Raw genomic sequence first — 12,389 nt, 5'->3', positions numbered from 1 at the left:
AGATTGAGTCTCATTCTGTTGGCCAGGCTGGAGCACAATGGTGCAATCTCGGCTCACTGCAACCTCCGCCTCCTGGGTTCAAACGATTCTCCTGTCTCAGCCTCCGAAGTATCTGGGATTACAGGCACCTGCCACCACGCTCAGCTAATTTTTGTATTTTTAGTAGAGACGGGGTTTCACCATGTTGGCCAGGCTTGGTCTCGAACTCCTGACCTCATGATCCGCCCAGCTCGGCCTCCCAAAGTGCTGGGATTACAGGCATGAGCCACTGCGCCTGGCCTCATTTTGTGCATAATTCATGATACATGCATAAACCATATAATGATCAAGTCAGGGTATTTGGGTATCCATCAACTTGAGTGTTTATTATTTCTATGTATTATGAACATTTCAAGTTCTCTCTTCTAGCTATTTTGAAATATACGATACATTATTGTTAACTATTGTCACCCTACTCTGCTACAGAACACTGGGACTTATTCCTTCTAACTGTATGTTTGTGTCCATTGACCAACCTCTCTTTATCCCTCTCCCCCCAACACCCTTCCCAGCCTCTGGTATCTATCATTCTATCTACTACCTCCATGAGATCAACTTTTTAAGCTCCCACTGTTCTCAAAAGTGAGAACATGCAATATTTGCCTTCCTGTGCCTAGTTTATTTCACTCAACATAATGACCTCCAGTTCCATCTATATTGCTGTAGACATGATTTCATTCTTTTTTATGGCTGAGTGGTATCCCATTGTGTACATATACATTTTCTTTATCCATTAGTCTGCTGATGGACACTTAGGTGGATTCCTTATCTTTGTTATTATAAACAGAGCTGCAATAAAAACATGGGAGTGCAAGTACCCCTTTGACATACTGTTTTCTTTTTCTTTGGATAAATATCCAGTAGTGGGACTGCTGGGCTATATGGTAATTCTATTTTTAATTTTTTGAGAAATCTCCATACTATCTTCTATAGTGGCTATGCTAATTTACATTCCTACCAACAGTGTATAAAAATTCCCTTTTCTCGAATTTGCTATTATTTTAACATTTTAACTGGGTTTTTTTTTCATTATATTAATAGGAATTGTTTGTAGGATTTTTTGAGCTCTCTGCTAGGTTTTGCATACTCAGATTACATTAAACTGTACAACTTAACAAAATGAATTATTCCAAAACAGTTTATGATTAACTGATTCTCCAATTACAACATAAAAAATCAAGTTTATATTCAGCATTAGAATTTTTGATTCTTTAACACTTGAAACAATTCACCTGAAAAATGATCTGGGCCTAATAATTGTTTTTAGGAGTAAATCCTTCGGTAACTTTAATGTTTTCATCCTTTTTTTTGTTTCTTTTTTTGGGGAGGGCAGGGGGACAGGGTCTTACTACTGTCCAGGGTGGAGTGCTGTGGTGTGATCATGGCTCACTGCATGGGCTTCTTCACCTCCTGGGCTCAAGCGCTATCTCAGCCTTCTGAGCAGCATGGGCGTGCACCACTATGCCCAGCTAATTTTTGTATTTTTTGTAGAAATGGCATTTTGCCATGTTGCCCAGCCTGGTCTTGAACTACAGAGCTCAAGCAATCCGCCCACCTCAGCCTTCCAAATGCTGGGATCACAGGCATGAGCCACCATGATTAATTCTTTGTGTATTTCACTACGTTGTGAGTATCCTGTCTCTGAAATGCCTGGGACCAAAAGCGTTCGGGATTTCAAATATTTTTAGATTTTGGAATATCTGCATTATACTTACTGGGTGAGCATCCATTCCAAATGTGAAAATCCAAAATCCTCCAGTGAGCATTTCCTTTGAAGCGTCATACTGGCACTCACAATTTGGAGCATTTTGGACTTTGGATTTTTGGATTAGGGACGCTCAACTTGTATTTGTTTATTCTTCTTATAAAACCCATTTTGGGATATTGTCTTATTTATTTTCTTCCTGCATCTTCCTTTGTGCTATACTTTTAAACCTCTGAATTGAATTTCCACCTTATCTTTTCCCTCTTTTGAAAAAAGTAACAGAATAGCTTAAGGCAATGAATTTACTTAAGGTACAGCTCTAGCTGCCAGTCCTTAAGTTTTGGTAAAGCAGTAATCTTACTTTTGTGGGAAAAAAGAAGTCTATTGCATAATTTTTATTTCTGTCTAGGCTCAAAAGAATATATTTAATTTCCCAAGTGACTGGTATTTTTGGTTTGTTTAATCATATCTATCTGATTCAACTGAGATAAAATTTACATAAAATAAATGCCCAGATTTTAAGAATTCATTAAGTTCAGTGAGTTTTGACAATCATATACACTCATGTAACTGCTACCCAAAAGAAAACAGAGGCCATTTCCATCATCCAGAAAGTTCCCTTGTACCCTTTTCCACTGGGCTCCCATCCTCTACCAGCTGAGGCAACCATTTTCTGATGCCTGTCACCACTTTTGTATGTTCTTGAGCTTCAAGTAGATGTAACTTACAGTATGTCTGTGTCTGGCTTCTTTTATTCATGGTTTGAAATTCATCCATGTTTTTCTGTGTATTGGCAATTTGTTCTTTTAAAAATTGCTGATTAGTATTACACTGCACCAAAATATATAGCAGTTTGCTTATCTATTTCCATGTTATTAAACATTTGGGTGATTTCCAGTTTCTGGGGTGCAGTGGCATTATCTCGGCTCACTGCAAGCTCCAACTCCTGGGTTCACGCCATTCTCCTGCCTCAGCCTCGCGAGTAGCTGCGACTACAGGTACCTGTCACTACTCCCAGCTAATATTTTTGTATTTTTAGTAGAGACGGGGTTTCGCCATGTTGGCCAGGCTGGTCTCGAGCTCCTGACCTCAGGTGATCCACCCGCCTCAGCCTCCCAAAGTGCTAGGATTACAGGCGTGAGCCAGCACAGCCGGCTCCTACTTCACACTTAATTAATTTTCATTACTGACATTCAAAATATACTCAACAAAAATAACTTTGCTTCTAATATGAAGCAAGCACTCAAAGGCCCTCAAATGGTACCAGACTTCCATTTTCATTAGGTTTGTTTGTGCTAATAATTACAGATTTGCAAACAGTAACTCTGCATTTTAACTTTTAGAAAGATTTTCAGAAAGCAGGGAGTAGCAACTGTGTTTTATAGTGACAGAGGTGCAAGAATGACAGCTTCTTTCTGAATAAAGACTGATGGAATATTCCACAAGGGTGGTAGAGAGTAAGTTATAATTACCCTTATTGTTAACAATCTCTGCACTGGTGCTACAAAACTTTTGGCTAGAGAATACATATTCAAAAGCTATATTTCTTTTCTTTTCCTTTTTAATGAGACAGAGTCTCACTCTGTTGCTCAGGTTGGACTACACTGGTACAATTTCAGTTCACTGCAACTTCTGCCTCCCAGGTTCAAGTGATTCTCATGTCTCAGTCTCTCAAGTAGTCAGGCTTACACGCATGCACCACCGCACCTGGCTAATTTTTGTATTTTTAGTAGAGATGGGGTTTCGCCACGTTGGCCAGGCTGGTATTGAACTCCAGCCTCAAGTGATCCGCCTGCCTTGGCCTTCCAAAGTGTTGGGATTACAGGTGTGAGCTACTGTGCCTGGCTAAAAATCTATTTCTACAAGGCCAATAAAAAGAGTGGATGTAGGACGGGTGCTGTGGCTCATGCCTGTAATCCCAGCACTCTGAGAGGCCGACTTGGGTGGATCACCTGAGGTCGGGAGTTCTAGACCAGCCTGACCCACATGGTGAAATCCCTTCTATACAAAAAATACAAAATCAGCTAGGTGTGGTGGCACATGCCTGTAATCCCAGCTACTCAGGAGGCTGAGGCAGGAGAATCGCTTCAACCCAGGAGATGGAGGTTGCAGAGAGCCGAGATCACTCCATTGCACTCCAGCCTGGGCAACAAGTGCGAAATTCTGTCTCAAAAAAAGAGAGTGAATTTAACAGAAGCAAATGAATGTTTCTTTTGCAATTTATTGCACATTTTTAATCTTTTGAGAAACAAAGAATTATTTCACCTTAAAACACAAACTATTTTCACAGTTATATATCAATTCTAATTAACAAATTTATCTGTATTGAGACATATTTGGTCTTTTTATGCTATTCATTTTTTTTTGGAAACAGTCTCACTCTTCTTGCCCAGGCTGGAGTGCAATGGTGCGACCTCGGCTCACTGCAACCTCCACCTCCTGGGTTCAAGCGATTCTCCTGCCTCAGTCTCACAAGTAGCTGGGATTACAGGTGCCTGCCACCATGCCCAGCTAATTTTTTTGTACTTTTAGTAGAGACAGGGTTTCACCACATTTTCCAGGCTGGTCTCGTACTCCTGACCTCAGGTGATCACCCATCTCGGCCTCCCAAAGTGCTGGGATTATAGCCGTGAGCCACCACGCCCAGCCAACGCTATTCTTTCATATAGTAAAACTTTGCAAACACTTGTACATGGCAAATGGATTTTTCTGGCATTTATGTATACTGGAATAACTATTCACATGCACTAGCATATGCTTTCTCTGGAATCATGCCAGCCTTTAAACAAATCTGGTTTAAAATAATCTGATAAATTCCTTCACTTTGTTAAAAAATATTTCCTGTGATTTTCCTAAATGTAAGCAGTAATGGGGATGATTTTGAGTTCATCTACTATACTAAGTATTGACTAATAATTTTTAGCATAGGCGTTCTTATTCAGTCATCTTCCTTCAAGTATAATTCCTCCTCTTCTTGACAGGCCCTGACTCCCTACTCCTTTTCCATGTGGCCACAATCTTACCCTCTCTTACCTCAATACCCATTCTCTAGAGTGGAGGGCAGAACATTCCCATTCTCCTAAGATAGAAAACTGATCACCTTCATCTCTTACCTCTTTCACTAAACTTTATTAGTTGAACTGATCATGTGTATAAGAAATTATGTCCACAGGATTGCAAAGCATAGGACATTTAGGAGCATTAAGGGATGGTGTTTTATAAGGCATATGAAGACTGGGGTCCCAACATTACCCTGTCCTATGCCAAATTTTAACCTTGTCAATGAAAACAACAATAAAACATCAGACAACCTTCTTGGACAGAAGACAGGGTGATATCTATAAAGGTGTGACCTAAGATTACAAAATAACCTAAAAAAAAAAAAAGAAAAGAAAAAGGCAGTATCCACTAAGTACAGCTGGCCATACTTCTAAAGAGAGGCAAAGTATTTTTTAAAAGCTTGCCATTGGGAGAATATTCTGTATCCACACACACACACCCATCCTAATTTCTTACCCCTAATGGGAAAGTCTACATGTAAAATGGATTGCTTTCTTCTGATTCTGACGGCAAGGGAGACCATGGTTTTTTGCTTGTTATGACAATATAACGCATGCTGTTAAATGTAGTTACAGCTGCAGACTATGATACCGTGTATCTTTTAAAAAGCATAGGATGTTCCTATACCAGCTATGTGATTATTTCAAAATAACTAAGTACTTAAAGCATAGGGTGTTCCTATAACAGATATGTGATTATTTAAAAATAACTAAGTACTTACGAGCTGCTTTGATCTGTCTCTGTGTAGCCTTGTATCTCACATGGCCAAGTCCAAGAACTGCATAATGATCTTGGTTCTGATAAAAACACAAAAGGGAGTCAAATTTGAAATGGAGCCAATATATTCCATCCCTTGTGTTCTGGTACCTTAATACAGCATTTCCCAAAGTGACATTTCATCAGGTGTCTGGTAAAAGGTTCTGTATAAAACAGGTTCTATGGTCATATAAGGTTGAGAAATGTGGATTAGGCTGGGTGCCATGGTTAAAGCCTGTAATCCTAGCACTTTGGGAGGCCCAGGTGGAGGATAGCTTGAGCCCAGGAATATGATGCCAGCCTGGGCAACAAAGCAAGATTCCTGTCTCCACAAAAAAATTTTTAAAAATTAGCTGGGTGTGGTGGTGTGCACCTGCAGTTCCAGCTACTCAGGAATCAGAAATAGGAGGATTGCTTGAATCTGGTAAGTAGAGGCTGCAGTGAGCTGTGATGATGCCACTGCACCCAGGATAGGCAACAGAGCAAGACCCTTTTTTTCTTTTTTTTTTTTAAATGATTTTAAGATTTTACTTTTTTGAGACAGAGTCTTGCTCTGTTGCCCAGGCTGGAGTGCAATGGTGCCATTTTGGCTCACTGCAACCTCCTTCTCCCAGGTTCAAGCAATTCTCCTGCCTCAGCCTCCCAAGTTGCCAGGATTACAGGTGCACACCACCATGCCCGGCTAATTTTTGTATTTTTAGTAGAAACAGGGTTTCACCTTGTTGGTCAGGCTGGTCTCGAACTCCTGACCTCAGGTGATCTACCTGCCTTGGCCTCCCAAAGGGTCAAGGGATTACAGGTGTGAGCCACCGCACCCGGCCAAGACCCTGTCTTTAAAAAAAAAAGGCAGGGCGTGCTAGGTCACACCTGTAATCCCAGTGCTTTGGGAGGCTGAGGTGGGCAGATCATGAGGTCAGGAGTTTGAGACCAGCCTGGCTAACATGGTGAAATCCTGTCTCTACCAAAAATACAAAAAATTAGCCGGGCGTGGTGGCGCCCGCCTGTAATCCCAGCTACTTGGGACGCTGAGGCAGGAGAATTGCTTGAATCTGGGAGGCGGAGGTTGCAGTGAGCAGACACCGCGCTACTGCACTCCAGCCTGGGCAACAGAGTGAGACTCTGTATCAAAATAAAATAAAATATAAATTTTAAAAAGGGTAAATGTGGACTATTATATAGCCTCCTTGATGATTTATAGGCACAAAAGCCTAAGAAAGGCTCTGAGAAGTCCTGTAATTAGATTTAAAAAATAAACGGAAACCTGTAAAACCTAGCATTTTCCAAACCTACTTGACCAAAGACCCCTTTTTTCTCTTAGCACCTGCTGATAGCTTATGGTCATCCTATGGCACTTACGGCTACATGTTCTTGTTTTACTTATTGTGTCACTGGAATATAAGCTATGTGGAAGCAGTAATACTGTCTTGTTCAGTACAGTATCCTCAGCACCTAGAACAGTATCTGACATGGTGTTTGATCCATATTTGACGAATGAAAATAAACCGAACAAGTGAATGAACCCTGCTACCTTACTCTGATACAATCTACTTCTTTCTATACCAAAGACCTTCTCCCTCTTATAGATCTCGACACTCCCCAGTTCTGTCTTTTCCCGACTCTGCCTTCTTCTCAAGTTACTATCTTCTCTCATTTTCTTTACTACCCAGCTTTGAAAGGGTATTTTACACTTTGGTCCTACTTCATCACTTTCTAATCACTCCTCATCCACTGTAATCTCTTGCCTTCCCAATCATTTTACTCAACCTGCTTTCAATGAGAGCACTGAAGTAGTTTGTCAAATCCAATGTTTTTTGTGTTTTTTTTTGAGATGGAGTTTTGCTCTTGTTGCCCAGGCTGGAGTGCAGTGGCACGATCTCAGCTCACAGAAACCTCCACCTCCCAGGTTCAAGCGATTCTCCTGTTTCAGCCTCCTGAGTAGCTGGGATTACAAGCATGTGTCACCGTGTCCCGTACAATGTTTTTTAAAATAAATTTTCATGTTATGTGATTGACCTTTTTCTGAAGCAGTGACACACGTGACTCTTTTTCCCTTTTTATTTTTTGAGACAGAGTTTTGCTCTTGTTGCCCAGGCTGGAGTGCAATTGTGTGATCTTGGCTCATCGCAACCTCCACCTCCTGGGTTGAAGCGATTCTCCTGCCTCAGCCTCCCAAGTAGCTGGGATTACAGGCATGCGCCGCCACGCCTGGCTAATTTTGTATTTTTAGTAGAGACGGGGTTTCACCATGTTGGTCAGACTGGTCTCGAACTCCTGACCTCGGGTGATCTGCCCGACTCAGTCTCCGAAAGTGCTGGGATTATAGGCGTGAGCCACCGCACCCTGCCTCCTTTTCCCCCTTGCTCCTCCCTTAGTTTCTGGAAGAATACGGTGCCTGATATTTAGGAAGTCTTTTTTTCAAATAACAAAGTGTCTTTTTCCTTGTTTTCTTTCTACTTCTGTTACCCTTCTTAGTATCTTCTGCTGTTTTTTCTCCTCTTCCTACCCTGGAAATATCCATTCTCCTCAATGTTCAGTCTCTCTCTTTTTTTTAAATGGATGAGGTGGTGGGAGAATCAGCTAACACTTTCTGAGTGCTTACTTTTCCAAGTGTTTTATACATATGCCTTAGCTCATTTAGTCCTCTAAATAACCAATGACATAGGAACTCTTTTTATCCATTATTTGTTTGGCATTTATCATGTGGCAAGTACTAACTTAAGTGCTTTATAAGCATCCTTTTATTAATCCTCAAGATAAACCTCTGAGCTGGTAACAATCTCACTGTAGCAACAAGGGAAACGAAGTACACACATGTCCGGGAACTTTCCCAAGGTCCAAGTGCACCAAATGGCAGAACCAGATTTGAATTCAGGCACTCCAATTCCACAGCATACACATTTAACTATTATACAAGTAGCTACTAAAGCATTATCTATTTGTTTATACTTTTGTCCCTTGCTGATGTCATTCAATTCCCCACAGCAACCACCGCTATGTGCCAATGACTTCAAAAAGTCTTTGGCTCTAACCTCTTTTTGGAGTCATAGACCAATTTCTAACCAACTACTAGACAGCTTCACCACTATGGTACCAAACCTCAGTCTTCACATAGCCAAACCTGGACACAAACAGCACCTCCCACAAACATTCTTATCCTCATCCCAGCACTGGTTACTGACCTCGCACTCTAGCAGGTCACTCAAGCCCTAATGCTGGGGAGGACCTCTGAATATTTCCCTTTCTCTTGTGCCACACAGCCAGGGTCACCAAAGCCTATCAATTCTACCTCCAAAAAAAGGAAATCTGACCCTTCTTCCTCAAAACCCAGCCACACAGTAAGTTCAAGGATTCAGTCACAGGTCTGCCTTAGTGCACCAGCCCTATAACAGTAAACTATTCACTTCCCCTCCAGTCCCTTGCCCCCTTTCAAGCAATTTTCTGTACTGCCAAGGGAATTACTTTTCTAAAATTAGCTAAGAAACTTTTGATGGCATCTTACTATCCCCAAAATAAATTTTAATTCCTTCCTTAGCATGGTGTAAAAAGGACACAACAGAGTTTGGTCTAGAGTCCAAAAGATTTTAAGGACACTAGATTTCTCACCACCATACTGCATGTACCCTATACAACTCATCGATCCCTCAAGAGGCACTACATATTCTTTTACTCCTTTGTGTCTTTGTATATCTTACTTCTTCGGCCCAGAATACTTCTCTCATTTCTCTGCTTCACTAACTGCCGCCTGTCCTTTTAAGACCAGTGCAAACATTATCTTTTCTGTGAACTCTTCCTGGATTTCTCCAGCAGAGACAGTATCTCATGGCTAGTGCTAACCCACTCAAGACTTAGTAATAAACAGATGCTAAATTATAGTCATCTTGCTGAACCATCTTAAAACACGGTTTATTAATGGAAAACTCCCAAGAAAACTATGTCTAACAAAGCATCTGACTGAACAAAATATTCAGATATTAAATACCTTCCAGTCTTTGGGATCAAGTGTTTTCAGCATGGCAAACTCTTCCAACTGCAATTCTTCATCTTCTGATTCCTCAGATAACTCTTTCTTATCCTCCAGTTCCTGAAAAGAGGCAGAAGCATTTCTGTTTCTCCTCTTAACAAAAGCTTCAAACCATCTTCCCACAGGTTCAACTCGACAAAGTGTAGAGGCTGTGATTGAAAGTGTTAAGAGAGGCTTCAATGTATTGCATGGAATAAATCTGTTTCAAGGCAATTAACTTTTTCAGGAAATAAAATCAAAACAGTGATACAAGAATATACTTTTAAAACCACCAACTAATAATTGCAGTCATCCAGTTTACATGAGGGTTAACAAGAAATTATCCTTTCCTAGTATTAAAGAGTATTTAATCAACCTCTTCCAGTTATCTGACAACATAAAAAAACTTAGTAATGTCAACAATAAATCAGTACTTTTCTCGGGATATGAGAGTAAGCTGAGGAACAGGAAGAAATGTTGCAAACTGCTTGACTTTTAGACGAATTATCTTATTTATTTATCTTTATCTTTTCACTTTTTTTTTTTTTTTTTTGAGATGGAGTTTTGCTCTTACTGCCCAGGCTGGAGTGCAATGGCGAGATCTCAGCTCAATGCAACCTCCACCTCCTGGGTTCAAATGATTCTCGTGCCTCAGCCTCCCGAGTAGCTGGGATTACAGGCATGCACCACCATGCCCCGCTAATTTTGTATTTTTAGTAGAGATGGGGTTTCTCCATGTTGGTCAGGCTGGTCTCGAACTCCTGACCTCAGGTGATCCGCCCGCCTGGGCCTCCCAAAGTGTTTGGATTACAGGTGTGAGCCACTGCGCCCAGACAAATAATTTTAATAAAGTAATAAATAGTGATAAATTGTCACGAAGAGCTAGCCTCACCAAAAATAAAAAATCTAAAAGCAACGCAAACTATCTTTTTTTTTGAGACGGAGTTTTGCTCTTGTTGCCCAGGCTGGAGTGCAATGGCGCAATCTTGGCTCACTGCAACCTCTGCCTCCCGGGTTCAAGAGATTCTTCTGCCTCAGCCTCCCAAATTGCTGGGATTATAGGCGCCCGCCACCATGCCCGGCTACTTTTTTGTATTTTTAGTAGAGACGGGGTTTTGCCATGTTTGCCAGGCTGGTCTCGAACTCCTGACCTCAGGTGATCCACCCACCTCGACCTCCCAAAGTGCTGGGATTATAGGCGTGAGCCACCGTACCCAGCCAACTCAAACCATCTTACTTATTAAAATCTTGAACTATAGCTCTTAAAAATTTTAAGGATTCACTAACAAGAATTTGTACTGAAAACAATTTTCCAAGCAGCAAACGGGGATTTACTAATGCAGTTAAGCTGTAGCGGAACAAGCTCTCAATCTGAAACCAGACACTCTGGGTTTCAGACTAGGTCTGACAGTGGCTGTGTGGCCTGAAATGAATCAGGATGTCTTCACCTATAAAATGGGAACAATACCTATTTATCTCATTCAGTTCCTAGGAAGCTTGAATGAGACCATAAAAACTCTCTGAAATTAAAAACTTGTAGTAAAGATATCATCTATTCCTCGGAAATGGCGGTAAATCACTGTACATGTGTATATTAGCAATTCGAAAAAGGAAAATCCCTGAAAAATTTAGTTTAAGATTTCCTCCACCTTACAGAGGAGAGGATTAAAACACTGTCAAAAAGGTACTACCTTGTAGTACGGGGTGTGTGTGGCTTTTAAAAACACTGCCTTTTAAGCCTTTTCCTCTAGTTGTAAGAGGCACACGGAGACACACAAATGCAACATGTGCCATGGGTAATGTTCAAAATCACATTCAACAAACGCTTATGTACCTGGCTATGGGAATTACTGTAGATGACTGGAACTGGAGACTCTTAAGTTTACAATATCATGACTGTACTGGGCCATAAATCTAAAACCTACAGCAGCAGGACAAGTTTCACTTGTAATAACTGCCTTTCAAAATCTACGCGGATCTTTTCAGCAGCACAGTCTTTTAACACTGAATATGAGGAGCGGTGTCTGAGTTGTGACATTTAAAAAATAATGCCGGAACAAACGTAGAGAGGGAGAAAGGTGTTTAAGAGACCGCCAGCAGCAAAGCTTTGTACGACCCCAGGCACGTGGGGTGCTGGCTGCGCGTAGTCTTTCCGCCGTAGGCAAAGAGAGGCTTATGTGAATCTTTCTGGGGTACTGGGGGGTTCGGTCCCGAAATGTTCAGCCCAATCCATGAGTCAGCAGCGGCGAAAGGAAGCAGCAACGGTAGGAGCAAAAGGAAGGCACCCCTCACCCTCCTTCCTTCTAATCTAGGGTAGGATTACTTTAAAACACGGAGCAAAAACGCACCCATTACGGCTCCACACGGCCCCAGGGCTAGTCGCCAGGGTCAAAGGTAGAGACAGCCCAGGGTTGCCAAGGCTGAGGACTGAGGCAGGGGCGGCTGAGGTGGGAAGGAGCCGGGGTTGGGTGGGCGCTTACCAGAGGTCAAAGCGTGGGTGATGGCGGTGCCCCGGCCGTCCGCGGGGCTTGGCAAGAGCAGCATGATGGCGCCGGGTCTAGCCCAGTGGGAGCAGCGATTCACGTCCCGGGCGGAGGGCGCTTACGGTCCCCCCAGCTCTACCTCTCAGTCCGAGCCTCGCGCCTTGACTCTACGACGCCCAGGAACCGGCGCATGGAGACCAGTAAGCACTTCCGGGATGGATCTTCCGTGGTGCGGAGGGCAGTCTGACACCCTCCTACCCCCGCCAACGTGTGCGGCAACCTAGTTCCACACTGACTGAGATCCGGCTGGAGACCAAGTCGCACGAGACAATGGTTCCTAGGCGCG

The 12,389-nt window shown here is 42.2% G+C and overlaps 1 protein-coding gene across 2 annotated transcripts in view; it reads right to left on the bottom strand.

Annotated features, from left to right (window-relative positions):
- DNAJC2 (DnaJ (Hsp40) homolog, subfamily C, member 2) overlaps positions 1-12,351 on the bottom strand; it is a 43,529-nt gene extending 31,178 nt beyond the window's left edge. For both annotated transcript variants that reach the window (XM_011985162.1, XM_011985155.1), the window contains exons 1-3: positions 12,041-12,351; positions 9,540-9,730; positions 5,526-5,601 (exon numbers count right to left, since the gene is read on the bottom strand). In XM_011985162.1, the coding sequence (XP_011840552.1) occupies positions 5,526-5,601; positions 9,540-9,730; positions 12,041-12,104 (331 nt within the window). In that variant the 5' untranslated portion in view covers positions 12,105-12,351. The remainder of the gene's footprint in view (positions 1-5,525; positions 5,602-9,539; positions 9,731-12,040) is intronic.
- Positions 12,352-12,389: the final 38 nt, after the last annotated feature.

The sequence above is a fragment of the Mandrillus leucophaeus genome, unplaced genomic scaffold (assembly GCF_000951045.1).
Source record: "Mandrillus leucophaeus isolate KB7577 unplaced genomic scaffold, Mleu.le_1.0 Scaffold1068, whole genome shotgun sequence".
In the NCBI taxonomy this organism is placed as follows: Eukaryota; Metazoa; Chordata; class Mammalia; order Primates; family Cercopithecidae; genus Mandrillus; species Mandrillus leucophaeus.
Note: the sequence above shows the minus strand (reverse complement) of the source record. Positions and strands in the feature narration are given on the sequence as shown.